The 24978-nt window shown below is 36.8% G+C and overlaps 1 protein-coding gene across 1 annotated transcript in view; it reads left to right on the top strand.

Moving 5' to 3' along the window:
- The window catches only part of LAMA2 (laminin subunit alpha 2), a 673037-nt gene that overhangs the window by 577185 nt on the left and 70874 nt on the right, over positions 1-24978 (top strand). The window contains exons 42-48 of the mRNA XM_065931349.1: positions 6534-6650; positions 8331-8513; positions 10113-10118; positions 13016-13170; positions 19190-19333; positions 20321-20454; positions 22532-22691. Coding sequence (XP_065787421.1) covers positions 6534-6650; positions 8331-8513; positions 10113-10118; positions 13016-13170; positions 19190-19333; positions 20321-20454; positions 22532-22691 — 899 coding nt within the window. The remainder of the gene's footprint in view (positions 1-6533; positions 6651-8330; positions 8514-10112; positions 10119-13015; positions 13171-19189; positions 19334-20320; positions 20455-22531; positions 22692-24978) is intronic.

Below are 24978 nucleotides of genomic sequence, written 5' to 3'. Positions count from 1 at the left end.
GGCTTGAGATAAATTTTACCTCTTATGTTCTCAAAACATTCAAAGGTAAAAACATAATATACTAAAATTAATAAATTGTATAGAGTAATCAAGAGCTTCCCAGGTGACTCAATGGAAAAGACTCCAACTGCCAATGCAGGAGACATAGGAGACGCAGGTTTGATCTCTGGGTCAGGAAGGAAATGGCAGCCCACTCCAGTATTCTTGCCTGGGAAATTCTATGAACAGAGGACCCTGGAGGGCTACAGTCCATGGGGTCACAAAGAGTTGAACATGACTAAGCGGCTGAGCTCGCATGCGTAGAGTAATCACATATTATAAAATGTAGTCATTTCCATTTCTGTATGTAAGTGAAAGTGTTAGTTGCTCAGTCCAACTCTTTAGGACCCCATGGGCTGTAGCCCGCCAGGGTCCTCTGTCCATGGGATTATCTAGACAAGAATACTGGGGTGGGCAGCCATTCCCTTCTCCAGGGGAATCTTCTTGACCCAGATATCGAAGCCAGGTCTCCTGCATTGCCAGCAGATTCTTTACCATCAGAGCCACCAGGGAAGCTGCAACAGAATCATTTAAGTCAAAGAAATTCTGTTTGAATACACTGCATACATAATAGTAGAGCCAACACTTTAACTAGCCCAAGTTAATGTGGTTCCAAAGATGATGTTTTTAAGCACTGCTGGATACAAACACTGGCTTTATGCCATGGTGTAGAGGTGACACATTAACATTCATGGCCCTAACAAAGGTTTGATACATGAGTGAATGGATGAGCATTGCAGGAATCTCTCATTACCATAAAGGTCAAAATCAAGGTGTTCACGTGACCTCATACAGATCCCTTACCTCTCCCAAACTCTGCTTCAGAACTGTGGATAAAAGCACTGCAGAAGTTAACCTGCTCTCTAATTCAGAAGGAATGCCGAGCTGAACAAGTTATAAGCTGGAATCAAGATAGGCAGGAGAAACATCAACAACTTTAGATATGCAAATGATACCACTCTAATGGCAGAAAGCAAAGAGGAACTAAAGAGTCTCTCGATGAGGGTAAAGGAGGAGAGTGAAAGAGCCAGCTAAAAACTAAATATTAAAAAAAATAAAGATCATGACATCTGGCCCCATTACTTCATGGCAAATAGAGGGGAAAAGATGGAAGTAGTGACAAATTTCCTCTTCTTAGGCTCTAAAATCACTGTGGATGGTGACTGCAACCATGAAATCAAAGACATTTGCTTCTTGGCAGGAAAGTTATGACAAGCCTAGACAGTGTGTTGAAAAGCAGAGACACTACTCTGCCGACAGAGGTCCATAGAGTCAAGGCTATGGTCTTCCTAGTGGTCATTTACTGTGGTGAGAGCTGGACCGTAGAGAAGGCAGAGTGCCGAAGCACAGGTGCCTTCGAATTGTGATGCTGGAGAAGATTCCTGAGAGTCCCTTGTACAGCAAGGGGATCAAATCAGTCAATCTTAAGGGTAACCAACCCTGAATAATCGTTGGAAGAACTGATGCTGAAGCTGAAACTCCAGTATTTTGGTCATCTGATGTGGACAGCTGACTCATTGGAAAAGTCTCTGATGCTGGGAAAGATTGAAGGCAGAAGGAGAAGAGGGCATCAGAGGATGAGATGGCTGGATGCACCGATGCAATGGACATGAATTTGGACAAACTTCGGGAGATGGTGAGGGACAGAGAGGTCTGGTGTGCTGCAGTTCATGGAGTTGCAAAGGATCAGACACAACTGGGTGACTAAACAGCAACAATTCAGAAGGAGCCTCTACAACAAAAGATGAAAAATATTTGCTACTTTGTAAAATATTTGTACAAAAATTCTTAAAAGAGAAGCCATTCCTCCATTTTTTGATAAAGAAGCAAATCAAAAGTGATACTGAGTTTAAGTAGTAGCTCATAAGACAAATTTCATGGTAATGAAAATTTTGTTTGCAAAATGTTATCTATATGATAATTTGCAGTAGTTCCATTTAACTAGACCCCTTCAATATTGAAAACAATTCTACAAACTTCACCCTTATGAATGAGAGATTCTCTCAAAGTATTTATTTGTGCTTTGTTATCTACTCCAGTATTCTGGCCTGGAGAATTCCAGGGACTGTATAGTCCATGGGGTCACAAAGAGTCAGACACAACTGAGTGACTTTCACTTTCATGAGTAAAAAGTTAAAAATTGCATTTGAGGAACTTAATTAGATGTGTTTGAATAGTCAAAATAGAACATTCCCATTAAAATATATAAAATCATTCTTATATTTAGTTGATAATGGGGGCTATATGTTAAGAACATATAGAAGGAAAATAAACAAGTTTAGATTCTAGATGATGCACTTTAAACACAGAAGAAAGTAAATCAGAAATAACATTACTGAAAGCTGGCAAAAATAACAAAGCAGTTCTCGACCCAGTGTGAATTACCAAACCAATGTAAATTATTTTGTTACCTTTTAATAGCTGTGTAATAAATCCAATACTTCCTCATACATCCTTCAACTGATTTCTCATAACAGTCATATGAAATTATCTTCATTTTAGACTTGTAAAAATGGATAGAAATGACATTTGAACCCACATCTTCCAACTTTAAGTCCTATAATTATTTCATTGCACTATACTACTTTCTCTAATGGCTAGATTATGTAAAAGAATGCATCATCAATGACCAAAGAAATACCTGTAGTAGCTTTATTTTGAATTATTACATAGTTCAATGTTACCAGTTCCAAGTTAGCTAAATGCTAATACATTTAGCACAGTAACAGGAATATGGTCAACATGAGTGAATTAGTATTATTATTAATGGAAGTAACTTGCAACTCTGTCTAGTGATTTTCATTCTGAATACGTCTACCTCATTCGATGTTACACAACAAGGGGAAATGATGTTGTCAGGCGTGTCCACAGTCCAGCCTGGCTGCTCTGCCTGTTTTCTCTCTGTATGAGCTCTGTCTTTGCCAAACTCACTCCTGGACACTTGTCTTCTAGTGTGTGGGAGTGGATGAGAAAGGGAGCGCCAAAATTAGAGCCTGTGTATGTAGCCGTTGCGGTTCAGTGGATGTTGTATCTGGAGAGAGCCTAGGTGACTTGGCTATAGCTACTGGGTATGATAAGTGAGGAAATAAGGAGAGGAAGGTGTGCAAGTAGCCCTGTGGACTGTAATTTGGCTCCTTTTCTTGTTCATCAAACATTGTAAGAGTTGGATTGGATTTATCTTAACTACCAATAATTCTCTCTTTGTCCATGTTACCATTCAAACTGCAACACATGAGTTCTTCCTTTCATTTTGATTATAGAAACCTCTGCCTCAGGTATCTTCATTTAAAGGCAGCCTTGGATCATTTATTTTTCTAATTTTGCATGGCTAACATTTTGTAAGTTTTACACTTTGAAATCAGCAATTATTTTTTGCACACAACTTCTGTTTATCTGAAGAATTAGACTGACAAAGTGATAAAGTGTTTAGACTTGGTTTGAGAAATTCTAAAAGGTACTTCAGAGAAAAATGATCAGGGTATAAGAAAGGATAAACTAAGAAGAAAAGAGCCAAATCCTGAAACAAAGAAATCAGAACAGGCTCAGAATATTCCCATTTTTACTTTCTAGTACAGAAAGCAGAGGAACAAAATTACTGCTTTGAAACTTGAGGAATGGCAGTAACAATGTTCCTCAAATCAGTCTTTGTTCTGAATAATTGGCCTGATTGTTCAGCCAGTATTTGTTATCAGACTTCATAAAATAGTATAAACCGAGTGATGCCCTTTAAATTAATGGTTTTCTCAGTTGTACATGAATATCTTGCTTGCCAGCACATTTTAAATGTTTCATTGTTTAAAAAGTCAAATCCAATCAAGAAACTAAGAAATGAAATTTGTACTGTTCCATTTCCTTAATTGATGAAGGCTTCTAAATTAATATCAAAAGAACAGCCTGTAACTATTCTCAGGGAATTTGTATAGATATCACAGTCATAGTGAGATTGTCTTTATTTCAAAAAGTATTCTTTCCATAACCTATTCAAAGATTTTATTTTAGTACAGTGAAAATAGCAGAAGTATTAAAGATAAATTGTGATTGACAGAGGAGAAAATCTAATTACTTGGAAAGTATATCTTGAAGGACTAGCATTGAAAATAATATCTTAGTGACTGTAATGGACATATTGATGTTTTAGAGCCATGTTTTTCTGGAATATTTTATACTTTATTTTTCTATGATGTTAGGTCTTTGGCTTGGAACCTAAAAGCAGATGCCTCCAACAATATTGTGTGCTTATATTACTGTGGTATGACAGTGGTGTAATTCGTCTGCCTATAAAACCCTGATATGAAATGGAATGGATCATTAATTAATATGTTCAGTACTCTTTATCACATCCAGAACACTGATAGTTAAGAATCTTCCATCTATCTTCCCTTCGCTAGTCTTCCCAGATGAAAGCCAATAAAAGCAAAGATTGTTCCCTAAGCTGCCAGCGGCTTGTTTCGTTCCTCCAAGAAGCCAGACGCACCACCTCTGCATAAGGTGGACACACAATCCAATCAAAACTGCTCTGCTCTGTTCATTGAGGTGTAGTCTCCTGGTCTGCCCACTCTGGGTACCAGAAAAGTGAAGAGAGCAACAGTCGGTGTTTGTAGATAATGGTCTTCAGCGTTTCAAGTTACTTTTTTTCCTTAACTTCTTTAAATGAAAAAACAAAAATATTTGCACAGAGAAAACAAATTAACCAGCACAACCAGGTGTAAAATGCAAGTACATCATTTAGTGCGTCACCCTTCATACCATCGTTATCTGTCTTTCTTGTGTCATTCCTGGTTTTTATCTGCTATAAAATACAATGTTATATACAAACTAACTTAACATTTGAACATGTTAAAAAATTAGTGGAGAGAAGCTGGGCAATTTATACTAGTAATATTACATTATCTGACTTCCCCTGTGAATGAGAGGGTAAAGAATCTGCCTACAATACATGAGACCCAAGTTCAATCCCTGGGTCAGGAAGATCCCCTGGAGTACAGAATAGCTACTCACTCCAGTATTCTTGCCTGGAGAATTCCAGGGACAGAGAAGTCTGGCAGGCTACAGTCCATCAGGTTGCAAAGAATCAGACACAACTGAGCAATTGACCCTTCCTCTTCCACAGTAAATGATACATTTTAATGTTAAAGAAAGCGTGCTAAAGTAGCAAGAAAATACCTATATAAACCCTACTTAAAGTATTTTGTAAAATGTTATTTTCTCTATAAAAAAACAAAAATGTGCCAGAGGCTGTTTTTTCATTCCTTTGATTTTTATTTTTTTCAAATACTACTAAGTGATGTTTAGTAAAGTTGGGAGATTCTGCTTAACAGTCATATCTATTTGAGATTTTTAAAAACTAATTCAGTGATCCATTTTGATAATAAAGTTTTAAAAATAATGACATTAATTTGAGTGATATCAAGAGGGTATCATTATAAATGCAATAAAAGACCAAATCTTTCAAAGTTTTTCTCCACAGAAAACCATCAAATGAAGTCAAATAAGTTACCAGAAAAAATATAATTGTTGAATATATTTGTGTGTCACACAGTCATATACATACATATTTTATAATCTGATCTGAAATATATTTGTATACAGATGCCAATAAGTTAAGATAAATTAATTTTCTTCTTATTAAATAATTTTATATTAAAATAACCTGAAATTGTATAATACTGCTTTTATGTGGAATCTATAAAAATGATGCACTCACTTTATTTATTTATTTATTTTTTTTATGTTTTATTTGTTTATTTTTTTAATTTTATTTTATTAGTTGGAGGCCAATCACTTCACAACATTTCAGTGGGTTTTGTCATACATTGACACGAATCAGCCATAGAGTTACACATATTCCCCATCCCGATCCCCCCTCCCACCTCCCTCTCCACCCGACTCCTCTGGGTCCTCCCAGTGCACCAGGCCCGAGCACTTGTCTCATGCATCCCACCTGGGCTGGTGATCTGTTTCACCATAGATAATATACATGCTGTTCTTTTGAAACATCCCACCCTCACCTTCTCCCACAGAGTTCAAAAGCCTGTTCTGTACTTCTGTGTCTCTTTTTCTGTTTTGTGATGCACTCACTTTAGATGAATGCACGAAATGAACTCATTTGCAAGGCAAAAAATAGAGACACAAGCAAGAGTAACAGATGTATGGATACCAAGAGAGGAAGCAGGAGTGGGATGAATTGGGAGATCGGGATTGACATATACACTCTACTATGGATAAGATAGATAACTAGTGAGAATCTACTGTATAGCGCAGTGACCTTACTCAGCGCTCTGCAGTGACCTAGATGGGAAGGAGACCCAAACACTAGGGGTGTATGTGAACATATAATTGACTCACTTTGCTGTACTACAGAAACGAATGCGACGTCGTTAAGAAACTGTGCCCCAATAACAATGAATTTTATAAAATAATCTGAAATTGTATATCCATCTGTAAGTTCAGAGAGGATTTAAATTGTTTCATCCTTTTTTGTTTTCTGTTCACAGAAAATGATGACCAGCTGAATGGCTTGACAGCCAGATTAGACGATGCCAATATCAGAAACGGGGATCTCCTGAGAGCTTTGAATGACACTTTGGACAAGCTAGCAGCCATTCCAAATGGTAAGAATTCCAGACACTGCAAACTATCCCATCCTAATGGAAATGAACTTTAAAAAAATGTTCCACCTTCTGCCTGTATTTCTTAGCACTATCTTTGTACCATTGTCAGGCTATTAGATAATGGTTTTTCCTACTTATGAATTCTTTGTAAGAATGAGAAGCTAAGAAACACTTTTCACCAGGATGTTTATCATTTGTTAACTGACATTTGTAGGAATAAATTACAAAAAAAAGAAAATAATAGACATCTTGTCATTGTATTGCTCTTCCACATTTCAGCCCAGGAATTCTACATTGGTGTGAAGGAATATCATACAGACACTATCCTCTAAAATATTTGTTTACTACCACAAAATTGCAGTTTATTACAGTACCTACAGGGCTTTCCACTTGGCCTAGTGGTAAAGAACCCACCTGCCAATGCGGGAGACGTAAAAGATTCAGGTTTGATCCCTGGGTCGGGAAGATCCCCTGGAGGAGGGCATGGCAGCCCACTCCACTATTCTTGCTTGGAGAATCCCATGGACAGAGGAGCCTGACGGGCTATAGTCCGTGGGGCCACAAAGAGTTGGGTGCATCTGAAGCAATTTAGCACACACACGGTACCTACAGTAATAGGTAAGAACCAGCTGCCTTTCAGCACACTTTTCTTGGCAAACACATTAAGACGTTAAGATTGAACCATGTCTATAATATCCTTTTACGCATTACCTGTTATTTGGAGTTAATGTTTGTTATTAGTTACTGAAAGCACTGTTTTGGAGATACTATTTTTATATTTTAATAGCATGATACAAAAGTAGCAAGAGTTGCTAACATTCATTAAGCAAGGCTTATTCAGCATGTTTACATTAAGTGTATGTTACCCTAATGCTAATCCTACAAGGTGAACAGCATTATTATCTCCACTTTACAACCGACCAACTTAGATGGGACACTGAGGGCCGTTGTTAAAAGAGACATAAGATTCCAGCCTCACAGTTTAACTTCAGGGGCTGTGATCTTAACACTAATCTACAAGATATTAGTAGGCACATAAATATATGTACAATGTACATTTTTTGTAAAAATTATGGTGAAGGAAACTCGTCTATACCAAACAGGAACTATTAAAACCTTAATGATTTTTTTACTTTTTTAGCATTAAAAAGCCTAAGTAACTTTACTGATTTTCATGTCACTTCCTCAGTAGTAAATATTTTCATAGAAAATATCCAATGCTGATAACAAATATATAAATTGTTTACACAAACACATGGTCTAATATACCTGAAAAAGTCTCTCTCTACCAAAATTGAAAGACATTCGTTTCCTCCCCCCAACCCTGGAAGTGCAGATTAAATGTTAAAACTCCTTTCGATGAGGCTATATGATTCAGATGGATAAACTTCTCTCTTTAATATGTTCAGCAGCAAATCACAATATCGCCTTCCACAATGAACTTTTAGAATAATCACGTTGCTATTTTGAGGGCTAATCAGGTATTCATAACGAAGGTCCCTGAGAAAATTCAATTTCACTGAAAATGTGCTTCATTTGCTGGAGCTGACTGAGGCAGAGTTCAGCCTTCCCCTCATGCCCGAGTCCCTGAGGTCAGCCAGGCGCAGCCTCTCTCTGACAGGCGTGGGTTAAGCCACTGACTTCAGAGCCTTTGTTTTGTTTCTCATCTTCTGCTTACAGACACAGCCACTAAACTGCAAGCCGTTAAAGACAAAGCGAGACAAGCCAACGACACAGCTAAAGATGTACTGGCGCAGATTAAAGATCTTCACCAGAACCTTGATGGCCTGAAGAAAAATTACAATCAACTGGCAGACAGCGTGGCCAAAACAAATGCTGAGGTGAAAGACCCTTCGAAGAACAGTAAGATCTCCTTTTTCACTCTGATTATTGCACTTGTTTCTTCACACTCTGTAAGCATCCCAGACTCATCCCTGCTAGAGCAGGAAGGGGCCCTCATAGTGGTGCAGTCTGCCCTCCTCCCTTCGTAGACTGGCCCCAGCAATTGAATGCCTGCGGCTCCAGAACTGGAATATAAGACTCCCAGCTCCTCACTCGAGCTTACCTTATTCAAATTTCATCCGATAAGAGGAAATTAAGAATTCTCAGAGCATGCATGGTATTTGGCATAGGGACGCCAAATACTTTTTAATCCTTCAGTGTAATTGAAAATGCAGTTATACTTGGGAAACTATATCCTCAGAGCTGTTGAAATCCCATGGAACCAAGAGGTCAAGGAGCACTCTCTAATTAGCAGGCCTGTTAGAAGAGAATACTAAATGGGGTCAACTTGAATGCATTCAAATTTGGAAAATACTGGTCTTTTATTACTTAAGATTCTAGTTAAGTAACATTATCAGGAAATTAAAATATTTATCTAGTTTATCAAGAATATTTCTTCATGTCTTTTGTATATTGCATTAAACTATATTGAGTTAAATATGGATTTACTGAGAAAATGTGGGAGAACTAAATATAGTAATTTAAACTATTAAGTAATAAGCATTATAATTTTTAATATTGTTTTATTCTTTCAAGTGATAAAATGCTATCTTCATATGTGCTTGTACCAAAGGAGATGCTTGATTCTTTGTACTTCACAGTCTCAAGAGATTAACCTTCTTTATACAGAACCAGTGTAGTTATTGGGAATTAAAACATTTGTAGAGCGTAATAACAAAAACACACTTATTGACATTATACATTGTATAATCCTGATTACAAACACTGTTTGGGGAGTGGAGTCTGGTTTTTCAGCATCTTTGACTCAGATCAAAGGTTCATGATACTTTGAAATAATAGCTACTGCTAACCTAACTCCTTCCTGGGCAAGGGGTGCAGACATAGCTAAGTGCCCTTCAGAGTTAGGGAAAAGGGTTTCACTCCTCGTCATTTCTTCAGGGGAGGGACAGAGAAGACATACAGTTTTTCAGCTTTTATTGTGTTAACCCAGAGCTAGGCTCCCCGGGTGGTTCACATTCCATCTGAATAACTGGTTCACAGGCATGCCAAATCACAATATCCAACCCCCCCCCCCAAAAAAAAGAATGAAAAGATGTTTTAAAGTAAATAATACTCTTTTATGTTATCATTTCATTCATTTTCAGACTGATTCCAAATGAGAATGGCCTTATATAATATTTATCTCCCTTTTGTGATTCTATCAACTATGAAAAGAAATAATATCTATAAACACTAATTACACTGGGTCTGTTTCTATCTTATTAGAACATGATAATAAAACTCCTTTTAATATGAACAGTGGCCTGCTAAGTGACATGTTTTGTGGATTTTTATTTGATAACTCTTGTTTGATTTAAAATGGAGTGAATTTGTAATTAGCACCTGTTGTGAAAAGTACTATTTTTCTTGACAGTCACTATGTTATAATATCTATGAAAAATATTTTCTCATGAATTTTCTATTTTTTTCTGTTTTACTTCCATATGAAATTACCTGCAGAAATCAGTATGTATATATTTACTTGCATACCCTTTAGTAACTTTTATGCTTGATTGCTTATTACAAAAAGCTTCAGCTTTGCATGTTTCCATGTTTTAGTATGGCTTTAAATATTGGATACTCTTCTTTCCAGTGTCACAGTAAGAATGCTAGATATAGAAAAGGAATTAGTGTGTGAATGTGTGTTTGAAAAATTAGTGAAATATGTTATCCATGTAAAAGTAGAACATTGAATTCTTCCATAGATTTAATTGAATTATGATGCTTCTGATAATACAAATGCAGTCACTGAAGTCCAAATGACTTCGTTCTAGCAGAATTAAAGTAGATCAGATCTACACTGTTGTTGTTGCTTTTCACCCGAAGCTCACTCCCCACTCCTTACAAGCAATTATTCTCAACTTCAAGAGAATTATACTTGGAGAAGCATAAAATAGAATTAATAAAATTAGATCTTACCAAATGAGCAACCGCTGAGATATAAAAATTATATGTCTTAAACACCTCATAGTTTAAATTCCAAGTCAAAAATAAAACTACAGAGTAGAAAATAATAAAAATAAAACTGAACATATCTAAACCTGAGAAATATGACCAAGTCTATCCTCAGTGGAAAATGAGTGCAATTATATTACTAAAAAGCTTTCAAATAAATAAGTTAGGCAATCAACTCTAAGGGTCAGACAGAATAACTAAAAGAAAGAAGATGAAAAAGAGTTAATAAATTAGAAGATAGAAAATAATAGATGTGATAAATTCAAGAGATGTATCTTTAGAAATATAAAGATAAAATATTTTAAATGCTTGACCTGCTTAAATCAAGGAAAATGAAGAACAAATAAGCAAAGTTCTACAGGAGATACAACTAGATAAGGGAAGAAATTTAGCACATAGGAGAGGACTTGGCAAAACTCTAGGCTAATATATTTTAAACTCTAAAAGAGAGAGTTTTCTAATAAAACACTGTTATCAAAATCTATCTTCAGAAGTAATTTTAAAATCTACACAAATAATCATAGGAAAAAGTGAGAAGTTTCCAAATACTACAGCATAAGAGAACATCAGACTCAAAATCACAGGTGATTTATTTTTAAAAACCTTCAAGAAGATAATTTCTATATTACTTTGACTGTTCCAGAAGATAGAGGGGGGAAAATAGCAAGGGATAAGGGGACTTCCAGGTTCCATTAGGTAAAAACTTCTGAGAGCTTTAAAAGAAAGGGATCTATTACTTGTCTAAGCCTAAGTAGTCCCTGCATAACAATTTTTTCATTTCCATGAATCTAAGTCTAAATCCCTTTTTCTCACTTCTAGAATGATTTGAAGAATATCAGAGTAATATTAGGGAATTAAAGGAAGGGAAAAAATGGACAAATGGTTTATTTAAAGTGTAAAACTGAAGGGGTAGCTATGCTGACTCCCTATACAATTTTGTAACAAGAGTTTTGAACTCAATAACCCTCTTTTCAGGAGAAAATAGTTCTTGATCTAGCAGCTCTATTATTAAGGTTAATAGTAGACCTATGTTCTTTTTAGACATCATGAACAATATAACTCATATTTGTGAGCATGAGTTCAAAATGCTTTAAAATATTACTTACTTCCTTTTGCACTCATTTGATTTATTCCTAAAGATTCAGTCTCAGATCACTCCTGTTCATCAGGGCCAGTAACCTTGGACCTTAAGCAGTTTCGCTTCTTCATCAGAGTCACAGTGACAGAAAACAGAACAGTATATGCTCGGTCAGATAATAAATGACATAGTTTGGATAAGGCTGCCAGCATCCTAGGGACAGAATAATTGATTTTCCATGTGTCATGTGCCCCCCTATGAAAAATACAAGCTGGAAGTCTAAGGATCAGTAATAACCTTCAATTGTTTTAGGGCTAAACCCCTTTCTAATTTATCAATATTCAACCTCCTTTAAATTTTAGCTTCAAAAGTGACAGTTTAATGTGATTCAACCTAATGTAGAGAGCAGGAGAATCAACTATTTTTCAAAACAAAAATGAACTGCAGCATGAAAGATTTAAAGTATAACGTAGGCCTTCAGTCTGAGGGTTGCTCAACATTGAAATGTTTTTCAGAAGACGTTTTAATCCCTTTTCTCTTTAAGATGTACAAAGACAGACAGTGAGAAAAAGAAAAAAAAACTTATTTTGTGTGAAAACCCTGATTTAAGTACAGTTCTGGCTTGGACAGACTCAGTGACATTTTAAAGATGCTTCCAATTCCTTGATTCTTTGACTCAATTTCTGTGCTATAAAGGTTAGTTTGGGGACTGAAGCTAAAAATTAATCATTGAATTAAGCTGATCATATTCTCCATCTTTAATGCTGACTTGCACATTAATCCCAAAGCCAAAGTTGTCAGCCCTCTTTCTCTAACATCATCTCCTCTGGCCTACTTGGGTCCCAACTAAAATGTTTCCATTTGCTACCACAAACTGCTTCAACTGCCATGGCCTTGCCTTTGCCTTGTGGATAAGATGCAATCCTTTCAATTGTTTAGTTAAGCATACTGCTATGTTCATTTCTGTGTGAGTGTGTCTGTGTGTGCAGCATGTGTGTGTGTTTGTACATATGCATGTGTCTGGGTGTGTGTATATGTATGCATGTTTGTGCATGTGTGTGTGTCTGGTGCGTATATACGTGTGTGTGTGTGTATGTGTGCCTGGGTGTGTATATACACATGTTTGTGCATGTGTCTGGGTATGTGTATACGTGTGTGTGTGTGTGCCTGGGTGTGTATATACACGTGTTTGTGCATGTGTCTGGGTATGTGTATACGTGTGTGTGTGTGTATGTGCCTGGGTGTGTATATACACATGTTTGTGCATGTGTCTGGGTATGTGTATACGTGTGTGTGTGTGTGAGATATGCACTCATGTTGTTCTGTGCAGTCGCAGATGCAGGTGCCACTGTGAAAAATCTAGAACAAGAAGCCGATAGACTGATAGACAAGCTTAAACCCATCAAGGAGCTTGAGGATAACCTGAAGAAAAATATCTCTGAGATAAAAGAACTGATAAACCAAGCCCGAAAACAGGCTAATTCTGTAAGTTCCTTCTGTTTTCAGTATTAGTAAATGATTGTAATGTTTGTATTATTCCCAGAAAAAATACTTTCCCCAATGTATCTTGTTGAATGAGCTTTGGTCCTTTTCCTTTAATTTGAAGCTATTTGTGGGGGAGGTGGGAAATGGAAGATTAGATTTTTTCCCATATATTTCAAAAGATATTTCTTGAGAAGAATAATCACCACCTACTGTTTTGGAAATGAAAGTTCTGATATATTTTATTATAGTTTGAATAGAGTTAATACAGATTGCAAGAATGGAAGCCTTATTTTTGTATACTAAACAGGCATGGATGAGAACTCCTTACTCTTGATGAAAGCAAAAAAGGCCAACCAATGGGGTTGAAGAAAGAATGAACAGACAAGGTTGTAAGAAATAATAGCAAAGATGAACCCTTTTTTTCTATATATTTTTTGATTTGAGTCCAAGCAACCAAAAATTAATTTGGTTACAATTTCTATACTTTTTTGGAATAAGAGTGGGAAGCACCTTATGTGTCTCAAAATTTTGCTCTTTATTAACCCAGTTATAAGACTATAAAGATAGAGGCAAAACTTTCTGAAAGATAACAGTTTAATGAGTCAGACAGAATTGTAAATGCCAATCTGAAATTTTGGTGAAGTCATCTTGTGATTCTTCTAGAAATAGACTGAATATCAGTTTTCATGTTATCGTGCTTAAACTGAAATCTGAAATCTTTGTAGGTAACCAAACCTTCCATCTCCAAATTAAACTTCCTCTAGGTTTAGTTTGATCTCCTTTCAGTCCAAGGTACTCTCAAGAGTCTTCTCCATCACTGCAGTTCAAAAGCATCAATTCTTCACATGCTGAGTCTTCTTTATGCAACTCTTAGGTCCATACGTGACTACTGGAAAAGCCATAGATAGCTTTGACTGTATGGATCTTTGTCAGCAAAGTGATGTCTCTGTTTTTTAATATGCTCTCTAGGTTTGTCGTAGTTTTCCTTCCAAGGAGCAAGAGTTTTTTAATTTTATGGCTGCAGTCACTGTCCACGGTGATTTTGGAGCCCAAGAAAGTAAAATATGTCACTGCTTCCACTTTTTCCCCTTCTATTTTCCGTGAGGTGATGGGACTGGATGCCATAATCTTATGTTTGAATGTTGAGTTTTAAGCGAGTTTTTTAACTCTCCCCTTTCACCCTTATCAGGAAGCTATTTAGTTCCTCTTCACTTTCTTCCATAAGAGTGGTATTATCTGCATATCTGAGGTTGTTGGTATTTTTCCAGACAATCTTGATTCCAACTTGTGAATCACATTTTTAGCCACAGTTTTTGACTTAGTTACCAAGTGGAAAGATATGGGCATTTTTATTATTTCTTCATTGTGAAGGAATTTTAAAATATGCCCATATATTCATCAATTATGTGTGCTTCCTCATCCCATCCCCACCCACTGGAAAGAAAGATAAAATTCTGGCATATAAATATATAAAACCTGTCCCCACATACAAAATTACTTACTTCACTAAGTATGATATCTCCAGGTCCATCCATATTGCTTCAAATGACATGATTTCATTCTTTTTAATGGCTGAGTAATATTCCAGTGTATATGGGTACCACTTCTTTATCCATTCCTGTGTCAACGGACATTTAGGTTGCTTCCACGTCTTGGCTGTTGTAAACAGTGCTGCAGTGAAGTTTGGGTGCATGTCTCCTTTTGAACCATGGTTTTCTCTGGATATATGCCCAAGAGTGAGATTGCTGGATCATATGGTAGTTGTATGTTTAGGTGATTTTTTTTTTAATTGGAGGATAATTGCTTTACAATGCTGTGTTGGTTTCTGCCTTACATCTACATGGATCACTCATAGGCATGCCTACGTCCCCTCCCTCTTGAACCTCTCTCCACCCTTCCACCCCTTTAGGTAATCCATCCTCCCTCTCTAGGTAGTCACAGAGCACCAGGTTTGGGCTCCCTGCGTCATTAATGGAATATCACTCAGCCATAAAAAGGACCACATTTGAGTTTCTAATCAAGTGGATGAACCTATTCTTAGTTTTTTAAGGAACCTCTCTACTAATCTCCAAAGTGGCAGTACCAATTTACATTTCCAGCCGTGCAAGAGGATCCCCTTTCTTCTCACCCTTTACAGCATTAAAAAAAATGAAAGAAAGGTATAAAAGTAATGCTTGAAAAACATCCATTTTCCATGCCTTTTAAGGAAACTTTCAACTACTTTTTGAAACTGAAGTTAACAACAAAGAGCCTTATTTTTTTAAGATGTTAGAAATTTGTAAGCAACCAACTTTTTTTCCAGTGGGTTTTATAACTCATTGAAGAATACATTTTCCTAGTTTAGAAATATATTTGTAATCTGGCACGAGTGTCTGGATGTGGCCCTAACACATTCTCAGTATGACCAAGAAATTAAAGATATTTATTTTTAAGTAGATTTCTTTTGGTTTGTTGGCTCTGAAACTGAGCGGCTGACATTCTTTTTAAATGAATGGCCTGGTTAACTGGATGAAAGAATGCAGTGAAAATTCAATAGATATAATAATGGAATTCTCAATAAGGTTTAATTGAGTTCATGATGATGAATTGGTAAACAGTGTTGGATGAGAAATGCCTTAGAGATATCTACTTCTTACTGATTTTTGTTTAGAAGTCTTATTTAGGGCCGACTTTAGAAATAATAATTGATACAGGGCTTTCCTGGAGGTCCAGTGGTTAAGACTGCACTTCCAATGCAGGGCACTTGGGTTCAACCCCTGGTCAGGAAACTAGGATCCTATATGCTCCCTGATGCAGCCAAAAAAAAAAGAAGAAGAAGAAAAGAAAAGAAATAATAATTGATAGAAAAAAGTAACTTGAGGATATTTGTGTTTCAAAAGTCTCTCCCCTCTTATGAGAGGGATTATATGTCAGCGATTTCTTTTAGAGAAATGTATAGATACTGCCCTTTGATTTACTTGTTTTAAGATAGATAAAAGAAACATTTATAATTGGAAAATAAAACACAAAGTATTTAAATGGAGAAATCAGTAGCTACCAATGGGTTACCAATATTTCTGAGCAGATACTGAGGGTATATTCAACATTGTAAGCCAGAGAACAGAAAGTCCAGAGAGTTTCTGTAAAAATGTGTAAGAGTTGAGCAATAAATAACTTTGCAAGATTAAGTCCTGGTGTATTGTGTATAACAACACCATTTTGTTCAGAGAACCATATATTTTCAATAAGTAAAGCTGCCATAAAGCAGATGAATCGTAACTCCTAGAGACATTAAACAGCCTTAGTTCTAAAATGGCTGCTCTCTCAGACTTTCAGTCCTCAGATGAAGTTTCACCAGTTGAATTAGGCTTCTGTACTGGGCTCTGTCTAATACACTCTGAGAACCCCCTTTTCAATATTCCAGTCGTGTAATACCCCTGTCATTTTTACCAAGTAACCCCATGCAAGGACAGAAACTCATCGTAAGCAGTCATGCATTTCACTCATATCCAGTCCTTTCTTCTCCAAGCGGTAACTGAGGAATATTACTATTAATATGTTGTGTTCTTTATAACACACATGCATGCATGCGTGCGTGCCCAGCTCCTCAGTCATGTCCAACTCTTCACAACCCTGTGGACTTCCAGGCTCCTTTGTCCATGGGATTTTTCAGGCAAGAATACTGGAGTGGGTTGCCATTTCCTTCTCCAGGGGATCTTCCCAACCCAGGGATCGAACCTGCCTGCATCTCCTGCATTGCAGGTTGGTTCTTTATCACTGAACCACCAGGGAAGCCTTGTATAATCTCTATGGCCAACACTATAAGTCATTATGAAATAGAGATAAAACAAATTACACACATAGTTACTTTTGATGCCTAATCCAGCCCCATCAGGAATTTGGATATGATTTCCTGCCAGAGATAGTTCAATCTGTTACTCAGTTTGATTCATGAGTTCCCGTCAGATCTTGATTTCTTCCCTTTGATCTTTTTATGATGTCGGTGGCACTTACAGCCCACTTCAGATATTAAATTTGCTCAGTGACAAGATCTCTGCTGATGGTTTTGGTTCAGTTGCTGCAAATTCCTAAAAACTCACTGTATCCTATATCTCTTCCTGAACATCAAAAACATCTGAGAACTGCATTTTCCCTACCTGCCCTTCACTCAATTACCTTTCTCTTGCTTCACTTTATCCCTTTTTTAATCTCTAAGCCCCTGGATAACGCTTTGTATAGCTGCTACTTATCATGTAACACCCTTTGCCAACCTCTACTGCACATCTGCTTTATAGTATTAACTTCAGAGTAAAAGTTATCCATTTTCTTGGTTCTATTTCTCTGTAACTTATTTTGATTCATGTACTCTTAGCATTTTATGTAGAAGGGAAATCCTGTCATTTGTGAAGCAAAGAACTAACCTCTTAACTGAAAACCATGTAAGCAGGAAGACAAAATCTGCAGCACTTTAAGGAAAATACTCTGGTGACCGAGTGGCCCTCAGTACTGGGCTCAGTTAGCAGTCTGGGTCCCATCCTTAGGGGAAAGGTAAGGGCAGGCAGAGCCGTCTAAGCAGCAGGCTTCCTAGGTGATTCCAGCCCAGGCCTCACACAGAGTCCCTGTTTCTTCTCAGCACTCTTTTCTTTACTTGGGGGTGCAGTTTGGAAAGCAGATTAGGTGAAGAAACAGTACAAATATATGACTTACACTGGATCTGTAGGAGATTCAAGAGATCTGCTATATCCCCAAGAGTTCTCATATTTTGGGGGACCAAAAATCTCTCCTTAGCTTTCTCTTTTGAATCTAACCAATTTTGAATCCAGCGCATCCTCTGTGTGGTCTGCACCACCCTTGCGAGGGGTCTTGGTGCTGTCTTACACCATCCCTTCTTAGACTCTTCAGGACACCTCCTTGTCTCACCAGAAGAAGACTGGTTTGGTGTCCTAGGCTATCTCCTTTGGAGTCTGCACAGCCCTTTTATGGAGGTAACAGTGATACATACCCCTTGGATTTCTCCCATATGTGAAAAGTGCTGTAAGGAATGAAAAAATGAAAATTCACCCCCGGTGAGGACTAAGAGGCTTCTGGAAGCCAGGAATTTGAATCAGTGGTGTAGAGAGGTATTATGTGTCTCTACCTCACTAAGAAATTAACAGAATCTCTCTCTGAGTCCAAGCAACTGCATTGCTGTCCTAAAAACACCCCTTTGATGGTACACAGGAATGAAAGAAAATTAAATGGAATAATCAATTAGTGTTATTTGTGATTGAAGAAAGGCTCCCTAAATGTAAGTAAAAACTGGTATGAACAGTGTCAGCTCTATTCACATAGGAATTTCTTTCTTAGCAATTTATAGTAATTTTTGAAGTACCAGTCAAAAGAAAAGGAGCTGTTAAATACATTAGTGATGATAGCCACTGGAAATTATTTCTATCCCATTTCCTGGCAGCTTAATAAAAAGGTATAATTTATTCTGAAATGTATGTTCAGAGTGGAATGATTAGATCCTTCTTATTGCTAGAACATCTAGAACAAAATCTAGTTGGCCTCTTTCAACTGTAAGAATATGGGAAGGTCGGTAATTTCCTCTCGAAAATTAAAAGAAAAATGATTTCCTATTTTAAGTGATACCACAGTCACTGAAATTTGAATTATAAAATTTCATTAAACTGCCCGAATGAAGATCTGTACCATTAGCTTCATGTAAAATCATCTTTTGAGAATGTTCTGCTATTCATAAAGGAGTAAGGTATGAAGATAAGAATTTGTTAGTTGTATGCTTCCAAAAATAGTGATGGGCTAGCAAACCATGGGACTGTGAACAGCTCATTGTCAAGATGCTGGTGGAAAGGTGCTTTTCTGGGTCATCATTAATGAGTATAATGGTGTCTGCATATGGGCATTTAGTGATACTATTAGATGATAGAAAATAACTTCAAAGAAGAGATGATGACGGCTCTGTGGTTGTTTGGAGCTACTTGCTACTTCAAACTTTCTGAGAGATTTAGCCTTGGTTCTTTGTACATTGTTTTTCTTGAAGATCAAAGTATCTGTGTCTTCGGGAGGTGACTGCATTCGAACATACAAGCCAGAAATCAAGAAAGGAAGCTACAATAATATCATTGTCAACGTAAAGACGGCTGTTGCAGACAACCTCCTTTTTTATCTTGGAAGTGCCAAATTTGTAAGTCTAACATTCAACTCTTCTTTGGCCCACTGTGTATGTGTATAGTCAGGTTAATCCCGGTAGTCTGGGAAATGTATAGACTCTAATGACATTGCCCCAAAATTGAATAAGGTAGCCTTGCAGATTTGAAAACCTCAGAATCTTACCTCACAAAGTTCTGACGTGTCATTAGAAAGCAATTGGAATGAAAACTTTTTACAGTGCTTAGGCACATCTGCTTTCATGTGTAAGTACACCAACATTTATTTTTGAACTAAATTTTCAGATCCAACTATTCAAGAAAAAAGATTAATAGGGATAAAACTTTTTTTAAAAAAACTTTTAAGAAATTACAATGAACGTTCATGTGAAATGAAATGGAAAATTGTGTACTGATTTCCTATCAGTGAAAACTCTTCTGATTTGTGTTGAATTTATGACTCAAATTGAAATAACAGGAATTATATCTAGACAAGCTCACCCCAAGCTTCTAGTTCCTTTCAACTGACCCATGTGACTTTGTATTCATGGAGACCTTCCAAAATGAATGACTTTTCAGCAGAACACTGATCATATAAATCAATACTTGGAATTTAGGTGAGAAATTCTGGATCACCTTTGAAAAATCATATCTGGCCCCTCAAAAATGTCAGCACCCATGGTGAAAATGATGAATTCTGAACCCAAATATTTGCTTTTATCTCCAGGATCAGTGTGAGAAAAGGCATTTGTCCCAGTGTTAGACCTAACTGGAATTGGTTGAATTAACACATTTGCCTCAGCACTGCATCATACATGTGTATGGACATTGTATTATTAAGATACAGTAGTAAAGTTATTTATTGTTTAATAAATAATCGTAAATCATCTTATTTGGGGATTTTTATTGTGGTGCTTCTAATTATTTCACAAATCTGTAAATGGCACCCGTTGAAAAGACTCTGCTGGCCTCCTTTTTTGTGGTGCCTTATATCTGATACCTATTGTTTTGTTTTTGTGCACTAGGTTGACTTTCTAGCTATAGAAATGCGTAAAGGCAAAGTAAGCTTCCTCTGGGATGTTGGATCTGGAGTTGGGCGTGTCGAGTACCCAGATTTAACTATTGATGACTCATACTGGTACCGTATTGAGGCATCGAGGTAACTATCTCAATAGAGATTAAGATCATTGACGGAATTTTGAAGTAATTTCCTAGATCATATGAAAATTTTTATTTCTGTTTCAAGAGGATAGTTGTGTAGGTATGTAACAGATATTTTACATTGTATACAGATATTTTATATTGTATACGTGTGTAAGTGTGGGTGATGGTATCTTTGTAGAACGTGTTAGGAGCTAACAAACTTTCAAGGTACTGAACAGAATGACCAGTCTTTTCTGACCCCCTCATTTGATTGTTCCGTAGAAACATTCAGGCTAAGCTGTTTTCTGTCACCTGAAGAAGTACTGAGACTTGCCCTTATTCAATACAATCCAGAGCATAAGAGCTGCCTTTTTTTATTTTGAGCTGAATGGGCTGTTTGTGTAGTTGGGAGAGTAATCCCTTGTCTGATGTTTTAACATATATACTCTGCTATGTATAAAATAGGTAATTAGTGAGAATCTACTGGACTGCACAGGAAAGTCTACTCAGCGCTTTGTGCTGACCTAAACGGGAAGGAGATCTGACAAAGAGGGAGATATGTAAATGCATAACTGATTCACTTTGGTGGATCAGCCTATCTTTGGTGCAAAGCTCCTCCTCTAGTCTCCGTAGCGGCCTTGGCTTACTGTGTAGTTATCTACATGCTGGCATGAGTATATAATATCAGGCCCACACTATTTAACATGAAAGGAATAGGAAATTGATTAATTCTGTCTTTGATGCTTTAATTAATTAATTAACTTCTAACAGTGTGCAGATTACTTGTAGAATCCATTCTTCTCCTTGATACTTGCTCTTCATTTCTCATCTTCTTTTTCTAATTTTCAACTGCCTACTATATACAAAACAGAGAGGTTTTGTTAAAGGCCAAGGGAAGTTGATCAAAGTTGGGTACAGAGGACTTAAAGATCTGGTGATTATTGAATCTAGATTATGGATACATAGAATTTCATCCTATGTGTGAATATGTTTAATTTTTCATAATTAAAAGTTTCTTGAAGAAACTTAATACGAAGAAATATCTTTAATTCCTTTTAAGATCTTAAATAAAACTGTGTGAGAGAGAGACAGAGAGAGACAAAGACAGGGAGGAGAGAGCAATAGATAAAATGCTTGCATTTGTGATGGTAGGGGGGATTAAGTACTTTACAGGACTTAAGAATGCTTATATTTGCAAAGTACAGTTCTTCTATTAGATGAGATATATTCTGTTAAACAAGAACCTTTTTTGATAAATTCATTCTATTTTTCCATGTATTTCAGTTAATGCTGCACCCTCAAAGATAAAAAGCTTACCAAAATGAGACGGCAGGGAGAGAAAAATGACAAAGTTTTGTTATAACTGCTTGTCTCAGAAAAGAGTTCAGATTTTCATGTTTAACAACTCATGGGAACCAATCAATTTTAAAAAAGAATAAAATACAATAATAATAGCTTCTGAAATTCCGTTAATTGAATCTAAATGTGAAGTTCTTCTATGCAATTTGTATGCACAACTCTGAAGCCTGGATGTTACAGTGTACACATTAAGATGGTTTGCCAAACAGTAAATGATGCACAATTCCAGGAACAGCTACAGCAAATTTGAATCCAAGATATAGTCAGGGATTTTTAGAAGAAATTATGCAGCTTATAATGCAGAAGGGTGGCTTATTCAGAGTTCACTTGCTGAATTAAATTAGGCAAAATGCTAAATGAAGTAGTATAGCATTATTTAAACAGTCCATGTAGGTAAATAGCACATTGTTTTGTAAAGCAAAAGGGAAAAGACTGTCCATCTAACCAGCAGCCATTCCATCAGCTAGTTGCTACTGTGTCATTTCCTATTAATGGACTCAGTCAGAATCAGGGTATATTGCTCAGTGGTCCTGGTTGAATTTGATGGTAAACATACAGCAGAGATCAGACTCTGGGTTTTGATTTGCAGTTTAATGAATCTGGAATATTTGAAGCTAAATTCCAAAACAAGTCTCTACATTTTATATCTTTTAAATCTGAAGTGATCAGAAATGTGATACATACTTCATTTTTCTCTATTTTCTTTCATTTCATTCCAACACGTACCCTGGAAGAACTGGGAGAAATGGAACTATTTCCGTGAGAGCTCTGGATGGACCCAAAGCCAGCATTATGCCCAGTACATACCATTCAGCATCACCTCCCGGGTACACTATTCTCGATGTGGATGCAAATGCAATGCTATTTGTTGGTGGCTTGACTGGGAAATTGAAGGTAATGTGCTTCTCCCCATCCATCTCTGTAGACAGTTCCTGGCATGGTGACTTTGGGCAAAGACAGGACACAACACTGCAAAACTTGACAGCTTTTTACTTAATTTGTTTTTATGAAAACATGGATATATTTTGAGTAAGAATTTTCTTCCTCAAATATCCAATCTGAAAACATAATCTTTTTAAACCTGTGTGTATTTACTTACACAGTTATTGTTTTGCCCTAATCTGTGGCTTCAATTTTTTGATATTCTTATTTTAGTTACCTCAAGAGCAAAGTATTTTTTAACGATACCTCATTTTCTGAATCAATTTATGATTTATTGATATGAAGTGCTGTAAAGTTCAAACTCATATCTAATTAAAAGATTTATGAATACCTTGGGAAATATCACAGGAGCCATAAGCCTTCAAATCATGACCCGATTTTTAAAGTTTTCAAGTTGCTCTTCTCATTCTTATTGAGTAGTGCACTTAATATTCATAATTGCTTCGTGACAGGTCCTTGTGCATTTCAAATTGTAAAGTGCCTGCATTTTAAAGATGCTCATGTTGATTAGATGGAATTAGGTGTTGGAAAACGACCTGTGGGTGAAATGTAAGAGCACAACCAAATATAATGGGTAATCCTGAGCTTGTCAGAATCATCCTGGGATAAGATTAGTCAGAAAGTGTGAAAAGCCAGGGTGACCCCAAATTTATGAGAAGTCAGCTTCATATGAAGTGAGGCTGTTTTGTTTGCTTTGTGTATGAGATGTGATTCTAAAGTATTGGAATGGGTTCCATACCTGCACACTAAAATCACCCTCTTTTCTTAGAGCTGCATATGAATGTATATGGTACATAGTAATATACCATCATATTGCCAATTTCTCTCCTCCTCAGAAAGATAAATACAGGGGTAGCACCGAGTTATATTTGCCTGCAATGTAGGAGACACAGGAGATATGCATTCCATCCCTGGGTTGGAAAGATCTCCTGAAGGAGGAAATTGCAACCCACTCCAGTATTCTTGCCAGGAAAAGCCCATGGATAGAGGAGCCTGGTGGGCTACAGTCCATGGGGTCGCAAGGAGTCAGACACAGCTTAGCAACTGAGCATGCACACACACACACACACACACACACACACACACACACACACACACACACACACACACACAAAACCAGAAAGGAAAAAAGAAAGAAAATTTGAAATTAAATCCAGGCTGAGTTCCCTGATGTATCACTTGCTAAAATATGATCTTAGGCAAGTCACTTAACCCCTTGGGCTTCAGTTTCCTCAACTAGAATAGTAAGATAAAAATATCTACACTGCTTGCATATTGTAGGATAATACACAGTAATAAACTCATATCATTTATATAATCCTTACTATGTGCTAAGTAATGTTCTAAGTAATTTACATGAATTAACAATTTTTATAAGAACCTGAAAATGTAGATAGAAGCTTCATTTTATACTTAAGAAATCTATGTAAGAAATAAATTAAATGATTCACCCAAGATCACATGACAGTCAGTGGTGGAACTGGAACCTGAACACTTGTTGCCACGCACAAGAATCTCTATTCTTAACCACCATCCCTTCCTACCACAATGAATAGTGAGATTATATGCATAAAATTTATAACAAATGCCTAAGATATGGTGCTATGTGCTGTCGCTTCAGTCATGTCTGACTCTTTGCAACCCTATGGGCTGTAGCCCACCAAACTCCTCTGTCCATGGGATTCTCCAGGCAAGAATACTGGAGTGGGTTGCCATGCCCTCCTCCAGGGAATCTTCTCAACCCAGGGATCAAACCCAGGTGTCCCACATTGTAGGAAGATTCTTTACCATCTGGTAGTCACACCTTAAATTGCACCTTAAATAATTCTTATTATTTAGATGTCACTAGGCATAAAGAAGGAGAAGGAAATGGCAACCCACTCCAGTGTTCTTGCCTTGAGAATCCCAGGGATGGAGGAGCCTGGTGGGCTGCCATCTATGGGGTCTTACAGGGTCAGACACGACTGAAGTGACTTAGCAGCAGCAGGCATAAAGAAACTGATTTATGCCAGAATATGGGGGGAAAAGTAAAGGCAAATGCAATCTATAGAAAATCTTAATCATTTTCACCAAGAGTTTCAAGGTTCCTGCCATACCATTACATGAACCAAAAACTGAAACAAGTAACTAAATCGACATGCTAATGAAAATTCACAGCAGCAGGAAAATATCCCAGGTATAGTTTTTATAATGCAAGAGGAAAAACAAAAAGCAAATAGAATTCACAAGTAGGATAATC

Source organism: Muntiacus reevesi, chromosome 3, assembly GCF_963930625.1.
Source record: "Muntiacus reevesi chromosome 3, mMunRee1.1, whole genome shotgun sequence".
Classification (NCBI taxonomy): Eukaryota; Metazoa; Chordata; class Mammalia; order Artiodactyla; family Cervidae; genus Muntiacus; species Muntiacus reevesi.
Note: the sequence above shows the minus strand (reverse complement) of the source record. Positions and strands in the feature narration are given on the sequence as shown.